Here is a 23,354-nt window from a genome sequence, read left to right as displayed (position 1 = left end):
TAAAGTAAAAAAAAAAATGTTATTGCTGGGTCTACACTCTAAGTCATACCAGGGTGAGAACAAAAGTCAAACCTGAGTGCTTAAAAAGTGCTCAGACTTTTAACACTGTCAAAACAAATTAAAACCAAGATAACAAAACTACTAAAGCAATTTTTTTTTTTTAAAGCAATTTTTAAAAAAAGAAAAAACCCACCATAGTCCCACATTACCCTGATACAACAAATGTGTTTTGTAAACTCCACTTTTAAACCAAGACCTTTGGCAGGGACACACTATTCTATTCTGGAACCTTTCGAAAGCAAGAATCAGGTAGTGTTCCTGTTACTGGGTTCTAAATAATCCAGGCAACGAAACAAGGCGGGGGTGAGGGGGAGTTTGCTGCCCCTCTTCTCCCTTCTGCGGGCCAGGCCGTGCTTCTAACAGGGCAGCCCTCAGACACCCTACCCTGTATCCCTTCAGCAGAGGGGTTTGTGAAAACCTTATCCCCACACCACCCCTCGCCCCACTCCAACGGGGACTGAAGCAAAACCTTAGGTGTGCAGGGCAGCGACTCCTGGGAATTTGTATTTTTAAGAGGCATCTTCTCCCAACACCCCCCAGTGGGTCTATTGCACATTTAGGTTTGAGAAGCACTGTTCCAGGGTGAAGAATTAACCCCTGGACCACATTCTTCCTGGACTTCTTGGAAGAAGGACTAAAAAGCTCATGTAGGCCAGCAAAGCAGATTCTGCTTAAGATCAGTGTAAAGGAAGCTGAAGACTTTTAAACAAATGACTGTTTAGCTTGCAAGAACAGTAATGAGTAACTTTATTTTATTCTTATGTTGGGGAAAGAAGTCTTTTCTGAGTTCTAAGAGACCCCACTATTTGTTTTTTGCAGTTTATTTGTGAATATGCTGTATAAATGACCACACACTGAAATTTTAAGGGCTAGTATGGAAGACTTGGGGGAAGCCAGCAAACTGGGATGATAACTTCCTCAGCAAAACAGGGAGGGAGACGCAAGAGGGAAGAGATATGGGAACATATGTATATGTATAACTGATTCACTTTGTTATAAAGCAGAAACGAACACACCATTGTAAAGCAATTATACTCCAATAAAGATGTTAAAAACAAAACAAAACAAAAAAAAAACCAGAGAGACAGACGGCACTCTGATTATCTGCTCCTTCACTGAGCTGCTTTCTAATTCTGTCAGCTCTTTGTTTTGCTAAGACTGGCACTCCCATACTCCTTACACAGCTATGGCTGGGGTGTGGGATCAAAACAGTGACACTGAATGGGAAGAGATGGTGGTACTCTTAATTATATAATTCACTATTTTCCTTGGGAATATTAGCAAAAACCCATTTTGTTCCAATACGAAAATTAAACACTGTAATAAACCAACCTGGGTAACTTCCAAAGCCCACACTTAAACTGCTCAGGGAATTCACCTATGCTTCCCCAAAGCATTTTTTATCCTATGGGCACCAAATGGATGTATTTTATCAAATCTGCGATGCATCTCTCCCTCACCACCACCCTGTGCTTTTTAACATCTCTGAAACTGCTGATATGATATAGTTTAATTGGAAGTATTTGCTTTAATGATACATAAAATAATAGCATATCTAATAATCAAAGAAATCACAGATGTGATGAAATATGGTAGATGCTACCAGGATACCTTGGGAGAGCCCGTAATTAAACATCTCGGGGAGTGAACACGAGATTGACTGATCCTTAACGAGGTGAACACTTAATTCAACATGAACCCATATGCTGGTCCTACATATGTCATAACCCCACTCGGAAACTATGAAAGCAGACTTGCTCCGCCATAGCCAGCCAGCTGGGCAGCATGTGAACTTGGTCCCCAAGTGGGCCCATTGTCCCTGTCAGAAGCATCTGAATGAATCTCTCCTACTAAGTCACTGTGATGAAGGGCCTCTGGCAGTTGGGGCACAATTAGGTGCGCTCATTGACGGCACAGGACCCGAGAGACTGCCCCTGGAATTTATCACCTGGTCACTCTTTGCCGAGGAGCACAGCTGGCCAGGGTCCTGTGGCCCATCTGAGACACTCTTACTGTCCATTGTATTTGGTAGGTTCCTCCTACTCGAAAGTTCTCCAGCAGAAGGATCTGTCAAACCATCAAAATCTCTCCCATCTGACACACCCATAAACTCTGTGAAAGAATGGTCCTCGAGGATGTTTGTGGTGTGTTCTATGGTCACCTCCCTGGGGCAGAATTCCCTGGCCGGCGGGCCATTTTTGCTGGAGCAGGCATCTTGTTCTGAACATGAGCTGGTCCTACAGCACGTTTTGGAGTTTTTCTCAGGGATGCTTTGGGATGATGGGCTCCCTTTGGCTAAGGCACTGTTTTCCTTGAGTGGCACCATAGTTATCTTATCCTTTACCAAGCCTCTTTCTAGTTCTGTCAACTCTTTGTTTGAGGATGGTCTGAAGTCATGCACAAGTGATGCTCCGGGATGCTCACTGGAGTCTGCATCCTTTGTCTGAAGGGCCAGCTGATCTGAGCTGTCACTAGAAGGGACCACCATGTCAGACAGGGTGGCATTGGAGGCACTATGGGAAAAGTAGCCACTGGTGATGCTGCTGGTGGTGGGGCTGCAGGACACTTCTTTCTCCAGGACCTTTGAGTTCGTCAAATCGACTTTAGAAGAAAACCACTCTCTGTTCTCCAAGCTGGCATTGTAAACGCTGAAGTCGGCAAACTCCACAGGTACGTAAGGCTGTGAACTTATCAGCTTCCGGTTAAGAGCTTCTAGATCGTTTTCCTCCTCTTCAGAGTCCTACAGAAATGAAGCAAAAGTCAGCCACGAGCTCCTTACAGCAACTGCATTGTTGAGACAGGCTGTAAACACTTTACTGTTAAAGGCATTCACCTCCCCATGTTTCTAGTGTTTTTTGTTTTTGTTTTCTGAGTTTGGTTAAATCTTGTCAACTCTCCTGGACAAAGGTACATTATCCTCAGAGATCTGTGAGCATGAACCCATTACCATCCAAGATGAAAAGATTTATTTCTTCTGTGCTCACTCACTAATAATTAGAAACCTTTCCTCCCCTGGTTTAAAGGAAAGGATGGAAGGAAGTGCAGTAGACTTTTAATTAGTTCCTCATGATTAGTTTTCAGTTGGAGATGTTCTCTTTTCTAATTAAATGAGTAGAGGGACAGCCAGAGGCAGAGAAGAGCTGCTGTTTCATATGTTCTTACAATCCTCACCTTGGGGAGCAAAGTGCAGATAAACATGATGATTTGCAAAACGTTTCTGAGCTATTTTATGGGGAGGAAGGGCCGTAAATAAAGATACCCCAATGGCGAAAGGGAAAAGAACGCGATTTCAACATCCATTCTCAGTATTACACTAAATATTGTAAGTCTGTAAAATACTGAATTAATCTGACAATTACTATTTTCTAGCATTTTTGAGAAGCATGGAAGAGGATTTGACTAGAAAGTGAGGAAGATAGTGAGAGTTAAATGAAAATCTCTTTTGTCAAATAGCTTTAGGATTCTGTTTATAAAGATTGGTAAATATGCAAGAGTGGCTGTTATCATCTTCCAATCTCTCTCCCTGAGTGCATGATTCTTTTAAATTTGGTGGAAAACAATATAAAACACATGGGCATTTTATTTTCAAATAAAAATAAATATTACTATCTAGTCATTTCTAATTAACCTCATATACATCTGATGACACTGCAACTATTCCTTTTCTCTTTTAAAACCTGACTTTCAGTCAACAATATTCATCAAGCATCCTCTACATGCCGGTCATTGTCCTAAGAACTGGGAACACCAACGCTGAGCAAAGACAGGCATGGTCCCTACCCTTGGGGAGTTACGACTGTGGTCCTTGCTCGAAGGATAACCCTGGACACTGCTGGGTGGATGAAATTTCCATCAGTATAACAACAGAGTAACTGTAAAGACCTGGAACCAAAACATTAACATTACTCATTTCCAGAGAGAGAAAAAGAGAGAGAAGAGGTGAGGAAGAGAGAAGGATGGGGAGGGTGAGGAAAAGCACGCTCCACGGATAAAGCAGATGGGAGTTTACAAATGAACATAAATTTCATCTGCTGAATTTTATAGCAATATTTTCTTTTCTATCTCATAGGATGCTAAATACCTAAAAAATAGCTTAATACTCTTTTTAGATTTTAAAGTAGCTTGAATATAAATTAGTTAAAAGCATCAGTAGTCTTAATTCCTTGTCTATTAATTAAAGGTGACTATCAAATAGCAGTGATAAAATTCCAGAAATCAGCAAAACAAAATTTTTGGCAACACTAACCTCTCTGTCTTATCTTTAGCTGTCTTCTAATTAAATAGCACTGTTCAAAAGGGGGTGGGGTAGAGAGAGCTCTCCCTAATGTTGAGAGGAAACGTTTAGTAAAGGAGCAAAAATTGGACAGAACTGTCGGAATCAGTAACCTGCGCTATATTTTCTAGATTCTCTACCTGACTTGTTTAGACTCAAAATTGGATTTCAGGTGTTTGTTTCTCTTATATTTCCTTCTAATTTAAGCTGGCAAAGAAACATAATCCCCAAGCCCAAGTGTCTCTGATGCAATTAATTACTAAAAAGTTAGCTGTTGCAAGGAAAACCAAATTTGAAGATAAGAATTTATAATTTGGGGCCTCTTTTTATGCCTGAAGTTACTTCTTCCTAACACTGAGGACAGGTTTGTCATCCTAAAATACAACTTTGCTGAGTGAAATGTTCAAGCACGAGTTTAATGTGTAGAAATAGGTATACACTAAAGGATTAGAATGACCTTAGTAAAACTGAAGAGTCTACAAAAACAAACAGGGATCAGTACCTAGTTATGCACTTGGGGTGGGGTTAAGGTTAGGGCAGTGACCTAAAGAGAAAGGCTAAAGGAGTGGGGACAACTAGTTCCAGAAGAAAGAAAACTGAGTAGAGATGAATCATGTTCCAACATGTAAACGGAGATGGAAAGTTTACGAAGTTATGCCTTCCAAGGAGAAAAGAGGACTTACTTGGCTTAAATTGCATTTTAAGGGAATTTGGTTAGATTTTTTTGGGGGGGAGACAGTATTGCTTGGTTCTGTACCTTTTATTTATTATTATTTAAAAAAATTTTTTTTCTTTTTTTAAAAATAAATTTATTTATTTATTTATTTTGGCTGTGTTGGGTCTTCATTGCTGCACATGGCGAGCGGGGGCTGCTCTTTGTTGCGGTGCGTGGTCTTCTCACTGCAGTGGCTTCTCTTGTTGCGGAGCACGGGCTCTAGGGCTTCAGTAGTTGTGGCTCGCAGGCTCTAGAGCACAGGCTCAGTAGTTGTGGTGCACGGACTTAGTTGCTCCACAGCATGTGGGATCTTCCTGGACCAGGACTTGAACCCATGTCCCCTGCACTGGCAGGTGGATTCTCAACCACTGCGCCACCAGGGAAGCCCCATTTTATTTATTTTTTAATTGAAGTGTAGTTGATTTACAACGTTCTGTTAGTTTCTGTTGTACAGCAAAGGGATTCAGTTATACAGTATATACTGTTTTTCAGATTCTTTTCCATTATAGGTTATCCCAAGGTATTGAATAGAGTTCCCTGTGCTATACAGTAGGACCTTGCTGTTTATCTATTTTATATATTAGATAAACATTTTATACCAGAAACATTATTTATCATTTTACTTTAAAGGAGACTAAACTAAGAACCTTCCTACTGTGTCTTAAGGACAAAAAGAATGAAAACTCTTCCTAAAAGTGGGACATGGAGTCAAGTTCTCAAGCTTCTCTACAGCTACAATAGTCATGATTTGATTTTTGAGATTTAGTTTATGCAGCTGATATTCACCTATAGAGAAAACACCTTGATTTTAAGAAGGAATCAAAACCCACATTAAAACAGTGACCTTCTGGACTTCCCTGGTGGCGCAGTGGTTAAGAGTCCTCCTGCCAATGCAGGGGACACGGGTTCAAGCCCTGGTCCGGGAAGATCCCACATGCTGCAGAGCAACTAAGCCCGTGAGCCACAACTGCTGAGCCTGCGATCTAGAGCCCGCGAGCCACAACTACTGAGCCCGCACGCCACAACTACTGAAGCCCGCGCGCCTAGAGCCCGTGCTCTGCAACAAGAAAAGCCACCGCGATGAGAAGCCCGCACTCTGCAGCGAAGAGTAGTCCCCGCTCACCACAACTAGAGAAAGCCCGTGCACAGCAATGCAGACCCAACGCAGCCAAAAATAAAATAAATTTTTTAAAAATTAAGAAAACCCAAAAAAACAGTGACCTTCTGAGTGACTTTCACCTGATTAAAGTCATTTTCACTCCCACTCTAATCAGTTGTCCCTCAGAGAGATGGTCTGTTTTCAAAAAGACTCCATCAGCCAAGGGTCTCCAGTACTTCTGTCCATGGTACTAAGGGGAGGGCAGCCCCTTTTTAGGAACAGCAGCAGCAGGTAATGAAACTGCACTGTCTTTGGGAGCCTCTGGAGTCAGCCCAATTCGGCCGAGGGATGGGGTTTTTGTTCTGATGCTCTCGTTAAGTGTGAGACCTTGGGCAAATCACTCAACAAGTCTCGTGTTTCCTCTTCTGTAAAACGAGAGACAAAAACCGTATGCTGTCTATGCAAGACCCAAGAGAGGGAGAACTGACTTTCTTTCTGCTCTTCTGTCTGCATCATGACTTAAAAAGAGAGACTCCAAAGGCACACTGTTGCTTTTATCTTATTCACAGAAGACACAAAGTATATTTATCTATCTTCCCAAATTGATGAGACAACAAAGGAAAAAAAAAAAAGACTCTTTTCAGACATCTGCCCCAGAGCTACATGAGAATAAATGTGTGTAGTTTTAAGCCAAAAAAAAAAAAAAAAAAAAAAGTTAAGCACGGCTATATTTACTGTATTTTATGTGAAACGACAGGTTTCTTTGGTAACTGGATGGGCTGCAAAATAAAAGGAACAATGTCCCAATATCGCTTCTCAAAAATGATTGCAAACTCCTTTGATCAGACTGAACCATTGATTCGCCCTCTAATTTTCCAAGAGTGGAAAAGGAAAGAAAGTGAATAGGGAACACAGGAATAAAGCAGTTTATATCCATTTGTAAGAAGAGGAATAAAATGAAATCTTCCAAGAGAGAGACTAGAACCTCAGATCAAGCAAGTAATATTCTTATAATCTACCAAAACATCCTCTATCTGCAGTAAGTCAGACAGTCCAATAGTTTCAGAGCTGAAGGGTGTGCAGTGCGCTAGATTTCTAAGGAGAGGAGAGGCAGGTCTCTCAAGTAAGATCGCAGCAAGAAAAATGGTTCCATCAAACCCTGCTGAGTGGGTTTCATGGTGTGTCTGATCACACAGAATCTAACTGCTGCTCAAAACTTCCTGGGTTTTTCCAAGAGAATCTGGTTCCATTCTACCCTCTGCTAGCTAAAAGCCCTGAGATGGGTTTTATTTTAAAATAATAAAAGGAAAGTAAAGAAAATAACTATAATGCAAATTGTGAACAGTGAAACTAGCTGCTGGGAAGCCCCAGAAGGGCCATCCAGCAGTCCCTTGATGGTGTGCTCTACCAAAATGTACTGTTAAAATAGGTTAAAATTTAGTGCCCGTGCAGCATGGTGATGGGTACCACGTCAATAAACAGACAGAACCAACCAGCCAGAGAACGGAAGGGGTAATAGATTAGCCACCTGGCCTTTTTAGCCCATGCTGAAGCCTTTAGTAATTAAGCAGGGGGAGGTCACGTATGTGACTGAAGAGTTCACTAAGATTGGGAGGGGTGAGGGGCAGCGGTTGGCGTGTAGGTTCTTCTCCAGCAGGGACTGGGGGGCGAGGGGGACTTTGGGAGAGAAGGACAGGGAGGACACAGAGACAGTGGGGGGGAGAGGGACACAGAGGGGAGGGGAAAATGATGCCTTTCCTTCTTTCCTCCATGGACAGGAAGAGTGAGAAGGTCATTTCTTAAGATCCCCTAGTGCTCCAAGCATGCAGGAGCCTGGCCTGCTACATGTCTGGGTCAAGTTCTAGTCAGCTTCACACAGTGTGCGTTTGCAGCATATTCTAGAACCTAGAGGTTAGAAGACCTCATGCTGATGACCCTTTGGAACGAGTCTGACATGGTGCAGCTGGGAAAGGAAAGGGCCCACACCCTGCCCACAGAGCAGACTGCATGCGGGTGTGAACATCAAGCAGCCCACTCCAGCCCCAAGCTGCACCCAAAGCGTAGGAAACCATGGGAGAGGGAAAGCTGAGACACAGAATCAGAGAATTCTTTCCAGGCATGAGAATACACACTTGCATTTTTGAACTGAGGTATCGCTTATGATCCCAAGTGCCTGGTACATAGTGTTTTAAAAACTCTCCAATTTGAAATGTGAAAACCAAGTGCCAGGGAATGAGGTTTTTCAGGTAAAGTTTCAACCTACCAGTGGTAAAATACAGGTAAGCCCTCCTGAAAGCAGGACTGACACCGAGGGAGCTGGAATCTATTTTGCCAGCGAAAATTAAAAGAGGCTACCTGAGAGGTACAGATGATGAGGATGGGCAGTGATGGATGGTGGAGAGGCTACAAACTACAGGGTAATCTTGACAATAGCATCAGGCAACACAAAAAAAGCTCTCAAACACCCACAGCTAAACAAAAGAATACTTACTCCAAGTAAGTGCAATTCCTCTATGTAGATTAACTTCAGAATCTGGGCAATATGCACAGGCTCATTAGAAAGATTCATTATTAGTTAAAGTGATCTCTGTGTTACGCTTTTTAAAGATGAGAATCATTAAAAGTGGCTTTTTCCTTTACACTAAGCAAAACAGTAATAAGTATATAAATAGAAGGAACACTTAGAAAAATCACAGGTCACGGCCACATCCATGCAAAATTTCATTACTGATGATCACGTGTTTTAAAAAAAAAAAAAAAGCCAAGACTCAATACAGATCTTAATTTCTTCTTAAGTATTTGGATGACTGTCTGTGAAAGGGCCTTAAACCCACCACCAGGCAATATGACAGAAATGGTTCCAGGACTTACAATCTTCTTCCCACGTTTGCTATTGTGTTCTACAGGCATGCTGCTGCCATTGCTTCCCGAGGGCACAATGCAGCCAGGGTTATGTGCCTGAGGTGGAGACATGCTCTGCAAAGGTTAAGACACACAGATGCATCACACACAAAAGACAACGACGGCCGACATACACGCTAAATACGTGCACGTTAGAAAAGCAATGCAAACACTTGTATTACACGTGAGTAGTGCAGCCAACAACTGTGCAGGCTTGAGTCAAACTACTGATGAAATCTGACAAGACTACACAAATTCTATGGCAAATAGCATAACCAAATTTATCAAATAAAAAAAATGCCTTTCATATTTTCAAAACACCTAGGGGACATCTCTTTCTCATTTGAAATAAATACTCTGAAAAAAGCCATAAACACAAAGAAAACAACAGCAGTAACAACAAACAAAACACTCTACCATGACCCTGTGTGCTTGAGAAAGAGATGTTTACTCCAGAACAGGAACCATGGAGTGATAACCCATACATGTCAACACGTGGCATCTGACTTTGTTAATGCACAGCGTTCCTTCTCCACAGGCATAACACGTCCATTCTATCGTACATGGTACAGACAAGTCAAGCATTTACCTCCTGGCTTAGAAGAGGCCTTGCTTCAAGCGCCATCCTTTTCTTATGCTCTTCTTTTACAGGCATTAGGGGCTTGAAAAACTTTGGCGGCTGAGGTGAGAATGCTTTAAAAGGGCTGACTGTTAAGGCATGAGGATTCTCTGACGTACAACCTGGGGAAGACAAAAGGCATGGGTTTATGGGCACAGAGCACTTTAACCAACACACAAGAAGCGAGGCAGTGACCAAGCCAGAGGAATATCTGGCGTAACAAAGAGATTAGTATGTGAGTACAGCTGACCCTTGAACATCTCAGGTTTGAACTGCGTGGGTCCACTTATATGCTGTTCATGCTATGCTTTCTGAATGAAATGCTCTCTCTGCTTTTCCTTTTTTTCAATAAATATACAGTCGGCACTCCACAGTCTCGGGTTGTTTTGGTATACGCAGGGGCTCCTGGAACCAGTCCCCCGTGGATACTCAGAGATGACTGTACTTGGCTGAGCATTAAAACGGAGGTAGGCAAAAATGCAGATATATCTACAAAGTTACAAAGAGTCATCAAAGGGCTGGACAGCAGCAAAGAAATCAGAAACCAAATTTTCTACCTTCTTTTCAAGATCCAGCTTAAGCATCACTTAACAGACCAATTTCAACTCATGCTGATTTTCTTTTTTTAAAAACTTTTTGTTTGTTTGTTTATTTATGGCTGCGTTGGGTCTTTGTTGCTGCGTGTGGGCTTTCTCTAGTTGTGGCGAGTGGGGGCTTCTCTTGTTGCAGAGCACGGGCTCTAGGCGCACGGGCTTCAGTAGTTGTGGCACGCAGGCTCATCAGTTGTGGCTCACGGGCTCTAGAGCACAGGCTCAGTAGTTGTGGTGCATGGGCTTAGCTGCTCTGCGGCATGTGGGATCTTCCCGACCAGGGCTCGAACCCGTGTCCTCTGCACTGGCAGGCAGATTCCCAACCACTGCGCCACGAGGGAAGCCCCCATGCTGATTCTCTATCTCTCTGAATTCTCAGAGCCCTTATATTCTATACATGCATTTTGGCATTTTATCATTTCCTAACTTATTATTTTCTATGTACATGTCCACAGTTGGATTTTAAGATCTCGGCATCTGTCACTGCATATAGCAAGGACAGGCTCAATACATACCCAATGAGTGAGCACTTTTCCCTCAAGCCACCCTGCTCCATATGACTAAAGAAGGACGATTCTTCTTTCTTGCTTTTACTCATTTCTTACCTTTTTGGGCTTCTCTTTCTCCTTCTATGTTTTCTCCTCAATTCATTGGTACAATGGCACACAGTAGGTAAAATATAAGGGATAAGTAAGGTAACAGAGCCGATTTACATATCCGAAGAATGCTGTTCCCTTCAGGGCATTGGGAGATTATATATCATATTTAGGTAATAATGTTGTCATCAAATTCATTTCTGGTGTCAGTTTTGAAATTTCCTTAGGGACCAGAGACATGTTCTCCTAAAATATACTTTGATTCCAGCACAAAAACGTGACGGAGGTGGATATTCTTTTGGTAAAGAATGAAATCTAACCATAATGTAATAAGATATGTGTGTCTCAAAACTGACTTCAAAATCAGGAAATGATACATGAAATGTGATTTGAAAATTACAAGTGTTGCACAAAAAGCCTATTATTAATTGTATGATATAATGGATACAAAGCAAAAAAAAAAAGTGAACAGGATATGTTCTATTCAAGAAGACAGTTTTGGATCATCTAGCAAACTAGAATTTCAGCTTCCTACCATATTATATGTCATTTATAAAAAAATTTCCCCCCATGCCTTTCCTAAGAAATTATAAAGAAATAACACAGAAAAGTATCTCACCACTACCTTCTTTACTCCTTCGAGGTGAATCCCTGGGCAAAGTTCCATAACATGATACATCCTGGTAACTGGGGCTGTAGTCAGACATGTCTAACTGGTTCTCTGGCCAACCCTACAAGGTAGAAATATGGGTTAACCGTAATTAAGTCCCTCTAAAATGAGAAATGGGGACTTCCCTGGTGGTCCAGTGGTTAGGACTCTGCACTCCCAATGCAGGGGATACAGGTTCGACGCCTAGTCAGGGAACTAAGATCCCACGTGCCACGCAGTGCACCAAAAAAAAAAAAAAAGAGAGTGAGAGAGAGAAATGAAGCCTGATTTGAAGGTTGTTTTCTATTTTTTAATGGCAGTATGTGCTCTTCATTTATTTTTATTATTAAATAGATCTAACATGTAGAAAAGTACTGAACAATATGACAAGTGCTATCATACCCAAGGTATACCTGGAGTGAATAAATAATTTAAAGACCAAACAACAACACTTTTGAGAGTAAAACAGTTCCACTGATATTTTTTCTGGGTAGTAGGCATAAACTTGAACTTTCCCAGGCAAACTTGGTGGTACAATTACTCTACATATACTTGAGATTTAAAAGTTCCAAGCTGGCATAAGATATAGGTATAGTAAAGGGAGAAACCTCCTCCTTAATATCATATAAACTTAGTAAATCCTACTTCAACTTCTCAGGAGATGTCTATCTCCAAGGACTAGATTTTAAACTTCTTGAAGACATAATGTGTGTTTATACTTTTTGAATCATCTACTGTCCCTAGAATAGTAATTTACATACAATATATGTTAAAGAAATATTTGAATATGATAACGCTGTAAAATGTCCTTAATTTCAAGGTCCTAATTTTCCGCATTTGAAATAATTTTGATTTTGCTATGGTGGATGTAATACCTTCTTAAGTCATTTAGAGTTAGACCCATAAACACACAGATATTTATTCAATTATGTGTCGTATGATCCTGATATGGAAGGTGTCATGCTAAGTAACAATGTAACACTCAGAGTGCACAGCAATTTCACATCAAGTATTTGAACTTGGAAATGGACATGTAGAGACAATGATCTGCATCAGGTTACGGTGGGAAGTCCAGAGATTTTAAAAACACCAATATATTCTAACTTTCCAGACTTAGATTCTACTAATAACCTGGCCATGCCCACGGGTACACACCTTATCATCATCGTCAAAGCCAGAAAGGTCTGGTCGACTAGAAGAGACCTGTAAGGGATGAATGGTTTTATCAATGTGGTTTATATATTTAACATAACTAACTAAATAAAATATCACACATACAGTTGAAGGCTGTTATGACCTTCTCCTTCCCTCTTTCTTTCTTCTAATATTTATTATTTCCTTATTTATTTGAATTTATTATAATTCTGCTCTAATATTTATCATTACCCTCTTTAAAAATATTCTGATTTTCTTTTTCTAACTTAAAATATTTTTATCCATAAATAGTTCTTTATGAATCTCTAAAAGATAAGAAATTCCTACTCCCTTTTTAAAACCATAATACCATTATCACATCTTAAAAAAATTAAGTGATTCCTAAATAGCATCAGATATCCCATTAGTGGTCAAATGTCTATAAACATTATCACAGTTAATTTTGAATCAGGATCAAGACAGTTAATATACTGCAACTGGATGATATATCTTGTAAGTCTTTTTTAATTTATGAGCTTTCCCTTTTCTCTAGATCATTTTTTTCCTGTAATGTTTCCCACGGTCTGGATTTTGTTAAATGAATCCCTGTGGTATCATTTAACATTTTCCTCTGTCCCCTGTAAATATTAGTAGTTAGATCTACAGTCTTGACCACACTTAGGTTCAATTTTTTTTGGGGGGTAGAATACTTCATAGGTGGTCTTTCCTTACTTTTAAAGATATATGTTTTCCTCATTATTTTTAATATAATTAATATTTTAATAACATTTATAATATAAGATCTATAAATTTCCTAACAATAGCTCTAGCTCTTTCATTTTCTCTACCATCTAGTATTCTGCAGTATAAATGGAATAACAGGAAACTTAGAGCCAAGGATTTCCCTCCAAGTACCACTTTAACTGCATCCCTCAACTGTTGATATACGTACCACTTTTTATTATCATTCAGTTCTAAATACATCCTAATTTCCATTATGATCTCTTCTTTGATGCCTAAATTAATTAGAAGACTTTTTTCAATTTACAACTATATGAGTCTCCTATTATCAATTTTAAGAACTGAACTGTGGTCAGAAGAAGTAATCTGCATGAAAGTGATTGTAGGGATTTGCTTTTCGGACTACTGTTAAGACAGCTTTCATAAACATTTACTGTGTGTTTAATCATTATCTGACAATTCTTGAGAACGGGAAGGTAAATAACAGTTTTCCTTGAGAGGATCTGACTTTCTCTCTGCTGCTCCTGCAAAGAGGCTACTTTGCAGTGGTCCACGTACTGCTCTGTTCTTTCTTCCCATGACAACGCTCCCCTCCACTGGACGTAGCTTCTGTCAGTTGGATTTCCTCTATGGAATGGTTGAGGAAGGTAATCAAAATAAAGACCAGGCATTATGGAAGGGTCTCTACGGAGGAGTCTGGTGCCCTATCACCCTGACGGGCAGCACAGTAAGATCCATTGGGGCAGCTAGAAGGGGGAATGTAAACAGGCTCAAGAGAGCACTCAGCACCTCTGGCAGCAGGATTTCTACCTGACTCGACCATCCTTAAACCAACTACATTCTATTTACATCTCAAAAAACGTCTTTCAAGGACATAACTTTATGGAGAGAAATTTGCAAGATTCCACTAAAAGCTCAGGCACGTTACACGTAAGGGCTCTCTGGTAAGCTTCGCTAGAAAAGAGGAGCGGGCTTGGCACCTTGGGATGCCCACACTGGTGCCGAATGTTCTATCCCCACCTGTAAACCCCGACCGGAGGTCCCCTGACTTGCTGCACCCCAAACCCTGAGATGCGTCACGCGGGAGGCAGCCCCTCGCGGGTGAGCTCACATTATGAACATTTGGTGTGCTGAGGCTTCGCCGCAGGTGCCGAGCTTTGGTGGAAAGCGCTTCTTTGACCGTGACTGCCTGCAAATTTGAAAAGGACATTTATTTTTCTTCCTCTGATGACAAAAGTAATATATGTTTATTGTGGAGGATTTAGAAAGTATAGAAATAAAGATCATTTCAATCCTACACTCCCTCTCCCCCCATATTTACAAAACTGTAATCATATTGTATCCATTTTTTTTTTTTTTGGCTTAATTTATCAAAAGCATTCCTCATAAATAAAACCAGGAAAACTGAAGAACTAAAGACATTTATGTTGTGGACTTTTATATAGGTGGGCAGAGAAAACGTGGATGAAATACCACTAACTATATATCTCACTTGGGAAATTACAATCAACTTTTATGCTGCTTGTGTTTCACTCGTGCAGCAGTTTAGGTGGGACTAAAGGAAGATTCTTCTGACAAACGCCAACCTTAGTCCTCTTGCCGTTCAAAGCACACTTTCCATAACTTCGGCTACTGCCTTGATTGAATGACATCTCCTGTGCAGTTCCACTACCTAGTGGATTATTTTCACCTGAATATCCTGCTTTTGCCACAGAAGTTAATCTGGATCCAAAAATTAGGGAGAGAATATGTGGTTAAGCACGTGGGCTTCGGAGTCAAGCTTTCTGGGTTTACATCCAACTTTGTACCCCTTCTTAGCTGGGTCACCTTGGGCAGGTTGGCTAACTTCTGTCAGCCTCAGTTTTCTCATTTATAAATGGGAATTATGACAGTATTCACCTTGCAGGGTTATCTTGAAGATTAAATGAAATAATGTATCACTATTACTTAGGTGGTATTCAATAAAAGGTAGTCATTTGAATTTGTGTTACTAGTTTGTCAAAGTAACTATTTTGTCTAATAAGAGGGCTACTCTCTACCAGTTTTTCTTCTCTGATAGATTGAGAGAGAAGGTGTTTGGGAAATACATTCATCTTTGTCCATTTGGGGTGAAGGCTGGTGATCTCACCCTCTGGTCCAGATGCTGCAGTTACTTGCCTGCCGGAGCCGTTCCAGGCTCAGGATGTTCTCCACCTGCAGCACGCCTCGTGTATACTTCTCGATGTACGTCTCCCCGTCTGCTGTGCCTTCGTTCTCACTCCTCGCTGCCAGGAGAGCCAGAGTCTCCCGGTCCTCAATCTCCTCTGTTGCCTAACGAGACAAGAAGGCAATTAGAATACTTTTACCTGAACAACATTTTTCTCAAAACGGTGGTGAGAAAATGATTTAAAAGTTTTGAGATTTAACACATTCTCCTATACTCACATTTTGATATTTTTAAAAAGTAATACATACTTTACCTTTGGTATGTTGGATACTATTTCATAGGTTACACCACAGGAATAAAATATATTCTTCAGTGATATTCTCCTCTTTAAACTCTGGGTGAAACTCTGGTAGAAAAGGAAAGCTGAATTAAGCGATGTGGAAAATAGAAGTTATTTAGTATTTTACAAATTGTAAAAGCATCATCAATTACTATGTTTTTGATATACACACAACACTTAGTAAAACAGAAAAAAACTGAATGGAAAAATCCTTGTCTCCAATCCTGAAGGACAATAACATCCAGCTGTAATTTAGGGATTAGACTGCAGGATTTGCAGCTGATCCAGGGTTTTTCTGTGGTTGCTCCTTTTTCCCACTTGCCATCTTTCTACTTGATCTTGTCAGGGTTTAATGAATCTATCCTGGCACAGTCAGAAGTCAACTCAGAGGATCAGTTTTGCTGACAGCACCTCTGAGATGAGATCTGGGGAAGCATTAGGACAGAAATTTATTTGGAGCCTATCTTTGTCCTGGTTTTGTCACTAACCCTCTTGGACCAGGCGCTTAACCTTTTTCAAACAATAAAATGTCATAACTCCCCTGCCTCCTAAGATTATGGGCCTCAAATCGGTCAAGGTGGAAAAGTCCTTTGGTGGATGACATTTACCCCTGCTATCCTCATACCCTGTTATCTTGGATAAATGAGAATCAGATTATAACCTGGTAGCGATTTGCATAGCCACTGTATTAACACCCCCAAACACTACTTTGTGATAGAGAGAAGGAAAAAACTTTGTGCTCATGTACGAAACGGCACAATCAGGCCCCGTTACTACCTGTTTGTTGTAAATATTGGCTGCAATCCGTTTTCGTAATACCAGCTCCATAGCAGCCGGGTGGCTGAGCTGGACTGTGGTCTTCACTATCAGGTAAATCCGTTCATTTTGTGGGGTGACCCTATTCAAGTGAACGGAATCATGCACCGAGGAGTCCCAGGAGGCTGTGGCTGAAACCTAGGGATGGGGGAAGGATGGGGACATGGAAACAAGACAACTCAGGTGGAGCAGTTTTATGTCATGCACTAGAAAGAAAATAAATGCAACTCTACATTGAATCATAGATGTTTTTCCTCGCCTTTTTTAAAAAAAAGATTTATTTATTTATTATTTATTTTGGCTGCGAGGAGGGGTCTTAGTTGCAGCATGCGGGATCTTTAGTTGCGGCACGCGGGATCTTTAGCTGTGGCACACGGGCTTCTTAGTTGCGGCATGCATGCGGGATCTAGTTCCCCAACCAGGTATCGAACCCAGGCCCCCTGCATTGGAACCACGGAGTCTTACCCACTGGACCACCAGGTAAGTCCCTCCTTGCCTTTTTGACAACACACACATTCTATTTTTTAAAGTTCCCAGTCCTCTTTCCCAAAGTCCAGACCACAGCAGTTTAATGGGCAGAGAGGCCCACAGGCATGTGCATTAATCTGAAGCCCTTTAAGAGATTCTTAAAGGTCAGTTACCTCCTCATCACTGTGCTTTATGATGGGCAGGTAGAAAAACTGGCTGCCATGCTCCTTGGGGAGGATGGAGTTCACGCCCGATGCATGGGGGCCCACAAGCTGCTCATTGGCACTGAGGTCATCCGCTGACCAAGTCCAGGGCACAGAAGCAAAAGTGGGGGAAACAGATTTTTTAAGCAAGCATCCAAAATTTTTAAATATGCTCTTTACAGATGAAGTTTACATGTAATGCAATTTTATTGAGTTTTTCATTCCTGCAGTTGAAACAGCACCTCCACTAACTACAACAGCTTCTATCCTTTACAGAAACAACTCCAGGAGCCAAAAAGGTGCCTTTGTGACTCTCCTATAAATGGACGGAATATATTCTATATGTAGTCCTGGGAGCAAATATTTTCACTACATAAACACACCTTAGAATTTTGCTGCTTTCTGTCAATTCCTCCTTTAACGTAGCGTTAAGTTTGTGGTCCTACTTACATAACTTACACTAAGTTAGAGATGTGAGTGGTTATCGCTTCTCGGCCTTTTGGCTAAGATCAAGTGTAGAGATTTGGGTAGTTAAATTATCAATTTAGAAACAAAGTTCTGAGCACTTGGGAGAAATGTGAAGACCATCTTTTTCCAATGTCCTACCCAGTGTAGGATTCACCCTTCACAAATCTCTGTATATAGTCATCCAGTCTTCGCTTGTATAATGGGGAACCTCCAATAATGGGGAACTCACCACTTCATGAGGCAACGGTCTATTTCTAGGCTTTTAAAAAAACTGTTCATATGAAGAGCCAAAGCCAACCTCCTGTGTCTTCCATTCATCCATTACTGGTCTTCCCTCCAGAAGACAGGTTTTCAGGCTGTGCTTTTAGGATCCCAAGGGCCCTGCAGAAAGGCCTGCCAGAGCCTGCCCATCCCCAAACTCAGCAACTCTGCTTTCGTATTCCACACATGGGGTTCCATTCACAAGTTCATACTGAAAATGGATTTTACTGCTAAAACACATTGAAAACCCTTGTTCTGTATTCGCCCAGGGTCAATCGAATTTCTACAGTAAAGGACAACCCTTCATGCAGGGTTACAGATGATCGTGTTCTAGAAACAAAACAAATGGGGGTGGGGTGGGGTGGGGAGCAAAGGGCACCAGTCAGAAATGCAGATTCCTGGGCACCTGCAATGCATAAAGATTCAGATCTCTAAGGGTGATTACCTTCTCAGGTAATTTCCATGTCCATTACTATTTCAGAGCAATAACTGCTCTCATGCCTTTGTATGCAATTCTCAATCTCTCAAGTGCTGTCTTTTTAAGAATAAATTTCCACATCTGTCTTCTAGTGATTCGACATGTCATGGCTTTATATATTTGGTTGGAGTAAAAATGTCACCTAAATATGGCATGTGCGTGATTAGGCAAGTGATTTAAGGGTCAAAATACTGCGGGTCTGATTAGATTACAAACCTAATTCAATGTGATAAGCCTTGGAACGTCAGGTTCAAACTTACCGTTCAAATCAAGGAAGAGAACAGGTATGTGGGTTTCCATTCCAGGTGGTGGGATCCTAAATTTAATAACAATATTTAATCATAACAAAATATGTGTTTTACATCTTGTTAAATAACCAAACACGACAGAGGTATGAAAGCAGAAGAGAACCACTGTGGAGTCAGATACAGGTTCTACAAATGAGATATTTTCACAGATCTTGTCACCCTTCTTAACACAAATCATGGGAATTATGTGACTTATATAAAGAACTACAGTCATATGAATTACATGTAATTAATTGAAACACAGATTATTTGAAGGCTTTCTGAGAATAATTCTAGTGATGGGAGGAAGCGAAGTGGCTATGGTTAGAGGAGGAACAGGGGACAGGATCGATTTGCCTCCAGAGCCCAGGATCCCATGCTGTTTCTTCTGGGCATTAGGACTGACTGATTAATCCACTGACTGACTCATCATTGTGGATGCAGTGCTTAAGTGCTGACTCTCTGTTGAGTCAAAATAAACAGGCAGGAGGGCAAATAAGAAGACATATCTTCTGCCCTTTTCAAGTATGCTCTGGAAACACCCTTCTTTCGACCCAAGATATGAGAATGTCTGGAGATCAGGTAATCATGTCCAAGGTGCTCATGCCAAGGGCTGGAGGGCTGTCTGTCTGACTCCTGGCCAGTGATAAGTGCTCGCTGGCTTCCTGTGAGTGGAAGATGCTGGCAGTGGGCAAGAAGAAGACGGAGGGGAGAACTAGGGCTGGGTGGCCCTTCCCTGGACAGCTCACGGTACTTAACATTTTCTGTGACAGTCCTGGCAGGTCACTCGCATGACCCGCCACAGACCACGGCACCATTGTCAGGCCTGCCCAGAAGGAAGGGCGGACTCACCAGTCGGCAGGCGCCCCGGGGATCCCGCTGCCCGGCGCAGGCACCAACACGGCATTCCTCTCCTCCGTCAGCCCCACCCACTGCTCCACCAGACGGGCTTCCCGCTCTACGTCATCCTCTGTCTTCTCTGTGGGACAAAACGAGGGCATGAGTGCCAAGAGGGAGAAAGGACAGTTTCTAAATTTAAATCTATTTGCACTCAGTGGTACCCACAAGTGCCTTAAACATCCACGGTGTCCCAAATAGGGAATTGAGGCTTTGAAGTTTAAGACGGAGCACCCAGACAAGCTCAGAGAGGCTAGGACACTAGCCTAACAGATCATAAACCCAGGAAGAGTGGAAAGAGCGTTGGAACAGGGATTAGAAGACTTGGGTTACTTTTCTAGTTCTGTAATTTTGGAAGGTCGTTCAACAGATGAGTCTTAGCTTCCTAATTTGTCAAATAGGGTTAATACAAGTCATGTCTACTTCACGCACCTGTCAGATGGATCAAGTGCAATAATGGATGTGACATTGCTTTATAAAACCACACATCATTTTATAAGGATAGAGGATTAAAAAACACCATATATTGCACTCTGCAAAACTAACTTGTTTTCCTCCATGCTCGTTATGAAAGGGATTTTATTTGATCTATTTTGCAATCCTCTTAGCCTAGTTCAACTCTGGAGTTACCTGGGCATAGGCAAAGTGAGCTTTCATTAGCAGGTTGAGTACACACATACACACACTGAGGCCAAGAGCAGAACGCGGAGGCAAGATGTTTTACTGGGGAAGGACTTTCGCCGACTTCTGCATGAAGCGGATTCACATACAGAACACGTCCTTGGGTGGAGAACCAACCACACTGAGTAAATCGTTCACTCAGGATGAGAAACCGGGGTTTTATTTTTTATTTTTAACTCATTTTTACTTATTTATTTTTGGCTGTGTTGGGTCTTCGTTGAGCTGTGCGGCCTTCTCATTGCAGTGGCTTCTCTTGTTGTGGAGCACAGGCTCTAGGTGCGCGGGCTCAGTAGTTGTGGCGCACGGGCTTAGCTGCTCCGTGGCATGTGGGATCTTCCCGGACCAGGGCACGAACCTGTGTCCCCTGTATTGGCAGGGGGATTCTCAACCACTGCATCACCAGGGAAGCCTGAAACCAGGGTTTTAGGAGCAGATTTCTGCTCTAGAATCCAAGTGGCCATTGCCAGCGTAAGCAAACTGAATCCTCGGAGCTGGGTGGTGGCGAGTGGACCTGCAGGCCGGCTTCAGGCCACCCCAAAGGAGCCAAAAGCATGGCTACCGCCCAATGGTAGCCACAGCCCACCTGCCAAGTGTCGTGGCTTCAGAAGTGACCCTTTAGCTGCTGTCAGTCCCAGGTTCTGAGCCTCGAATACCTCATGTGGAGGTGTCGATATTGATGGCATTTGCATTCATCAAAACAAAATCTGAATTTAACGTTTAATGTCAGTTAACTCAAGTAATGAAACATTACTTTCAAATTCAGAGCCTGCTTAAACACTGTACACTAATGATTCCTAATATCTATAATTGTCATGGGGTCAAAAAGCTAAGACACAGCAGTCCAGCTAAGGGAGGAAAACAGCCTACCACTACTGTCTAGAAGTGAAAAAACTACTCCCAGCCAAGAGTTTAATCTCATATACCTTTTTTTTTTTTGCGGTACGCGGGCCTCTCACTGTTATGGTCTCTCCCTTTGCGGAGCACAGGCTCCGGACGCGCAGGCCCAGTGGCCATGGCTCACGGGCCCAGCCGCTCCGCAGCACGTGGGATCCTCCCGGACCGGGGCACGAACCCGCGTCCCCTGCATCGGTAGGCGACTCCCAACCACTGCGCCACCAGGGGAGCCCTCACATACCTTTTTTATTGCTGACTTTTTTAATCTGTTCATCTAGGTATTCTCGCCGTTTAATGAGGGCATCAGACCACCTCTCTCTCACACAGTTTAAGTCTTCTTCCTGGCATCAGGGAAGGAAAACATTTCCTGTAGAGTGCACAGATAACTATTTCTTTTTTTTAAAAAAAAAAGATGTTTAAATTGATTAGGAAACTTTTCATTAGGAAAGGCCATTGAACACTGCTGTGTGATTAATATGCAGGAAAGCAAAGAGGCCTCAGGAACACTGCATGCTGATTGAGGATCCCATGACTCAGAAATCAGAGCCCCCGGATTTCCAAAAAGATAATTATGCTTAAAAGCAAGAGAAGCTCAAACTACACCAGCTGCTGGATGAGTCTTATATGGTATGGGCGTGCATGTATTTAAGTTGTAGCTATTCGTTTGAAGGGTTTGTGATTCTAAGCAGAAGGACACCAGAAACACAGCCCAAATCACAAAGCAGCAAATGGAATGGAAAACAACAGGCATTTTCATCATTCAGAGCTCGATGGCTGGATAAGATGTATTTTCTGAAAGGCAAAGAATAGATCAGTGGAGAACTTTTCAAACTTGCTGCAAAGGTTTTACCTCCAACCGCTACCATGAGGCTAACCGAAAACTTCCCATGCAAGAAGCCAACATGCAGTCAGCCATGCTGAGAACTCCCAGAAGCAGCCGCTGGACTCAACTGTGAACCACGTGGCAGCAAGCGCACAGACAGCCACAGGACGTTAGTTAATGGCGTTGCTGAGATCCAAGGGGATACTGGTATCTCCCTTACCATTTGTTTTTACTTGCTTGTTTTCTTTCTTAGTAAAGTTATGAGGTGGGAAAGCCACCTACCAATTCTATTCTGGACGCTCTTTGACTTCCCTAATTCCGGCCTAACCCTTAAGATGTTACATTAAGAGCAGACACCTGAGAACTTCTGAGGCTTTACCTACAATGGACCCACATTTTACTTATAGGAAGGCACACCAGGAAAACATGCTTTTAAAATTTATGTAGAGAATCAGTACAAAGACTGGGAACCAACCCAGAAAAGTTCATCTTGGTTTGCCACCTTGACCATTACTGTTATCCCACATTCCATAGACAGTAGGCCAGTCAGCCCTGACTAGGTAAAACTTCACGTTTGCATATATTTTTTCTCCCCTAGATTTCCAAAAAGAGATTAAAGCTCAGAGCTAAATTCTCCAGGTTATGAATAAGATTGGCCTTAAAGAGAGAAGAAAACTGGCTAAATAAAACCATGTGCTTAAAATGTCGTCAGTTTTCCTAACCGGCAAAAGTCTTTAAAAAATACAATGGCACGTTAGAACAGTACTACTCTCTTAGATATAAGGAGCTAACTGCAGGTTCACATAGGAAAGACAGGTCTGCTTAAAGATTATGGAAGGATAACTACAATTCTTAAGATCATCAATTTAATACAGTGAGAGTGGTCTTATTTAGAAAGGCTTTACGAGCCAGCAATTTGAGATGGCATAGCAAAAGTGCAGTATCTGCTTATAAATTTTGAACTGACAGGGAAATAGTATTGTATCCCTGATTACACTGAAAGCAAGTCAAAAGCGAGTGAAAACTGCATATTCTTGCTCTCCGTTCCTCCTTTCCTCCTCCCTGCCCTCGGCTTTGCGAATGCTGGCAATTAGCAGCAGCTGTGCCCCATGCCACAGGATTGACAGCAGCAGTAATACCTGATAACTATCCATATCATCACCATCCTCATCATCTCTCTGGTAGAGAAAAAATAAACACAAAGGACATGCATTT

At 41.9% G+C, this 23,354-nt stretch overlaps 1 protein-coding gene and 1 pseudogene across 1 annotated transcript in view; one reads left to right on the top strand and one right to left on the bottom strand.

Moving 5' to 3' along the window:
- Positions 1 to 1,915: 1,915 nt before the first annotated feature.
- KIF13A (kinesin family member 13A) overlaps positions 1,916 to 23,354 on the bottom strand; it is a 215,293-nt gene continuing 193,854 nt past the window's right edge. Inside the window, exons 26-39 of the mRNA XM_065886006.1 lie at positions 23,279 to 23,317; positions 21,558 to 21,657; positions 19,697 to 19,823; positions 18,818 to 18,873; positions 17,321 to 17,445; positions 16,641 to 16,817; positions 15,837 to 15,929; positions 15,531 to 15,687; positions 14,489 to 14,562; positions 12,658 to 12,705; positions 11,479 to 11,584; positions 9,638 to 9,789; positions 9,019 to 9,123; positions 1,916 to 2,800 (exon numbers count right to left, since the gene is read on the bottom strand). Of these exons, the coding sequence (XP_065742078.1) occupies positions 1,916 to 2,800; positions 9,019 to 9,123; positions 9,638 to 9,789; positions 11,479 to 11,584; positions 12,658 to 12,705; positions 14,489 to 14,562; positions 15,531 to 15,687; positions 15,837 to 15,929; positions 16,641 to 16,817; positions 17,321 to 17,445; positions 18,818 to 18,873; positions 19,697 to 19,823; positions 21,558 to 21,657; positions 23,279 to 23,317 (2,244 nt within the window). The remainder of the gene's footprint in view (positions 2,801 to 9,018; positions 9,124 to 9,637; positions 9,790 to 11,478; positions 11,585 to 12,657; positions 12,706 to 14,488; positions 14,563 to 15,530; positions 15,688 to 15,836; positions 15,930 to 16,640; positions 16,818 to 17,320; positions 17,446 to 18,817; positions 18,874 to 19,696; positions 19,824 to 21,557; positions 21,658 to 23,278; positions 23,318 to 23,354) is intronic.
- LOC136130111 (U2 spliceosomal RNA) lies at positions 17,834 to 17,975 on the top strand (annotated as a pseudogene).

Source organism: Phocoena phocoena, chromosome 10, assembly GCF_963924675.1.
Source record: "Phocoena phocoena chromosome 10, mPhoPho1.1, whole genome shotgun sequence".
In the NCBI taxonomy this organism is placed as follows: Eukaryota; Metazoa; Chordata; class Mammalia; order Artiodactyla; family Phocoenidae; genus Phocoena; species Phocoena phocoena.
The sequence above is the reverse complement of the archived record's forward strand: the minus strand, read 5'-3'. Positions and strand labels throughout refer to the sequence as shown.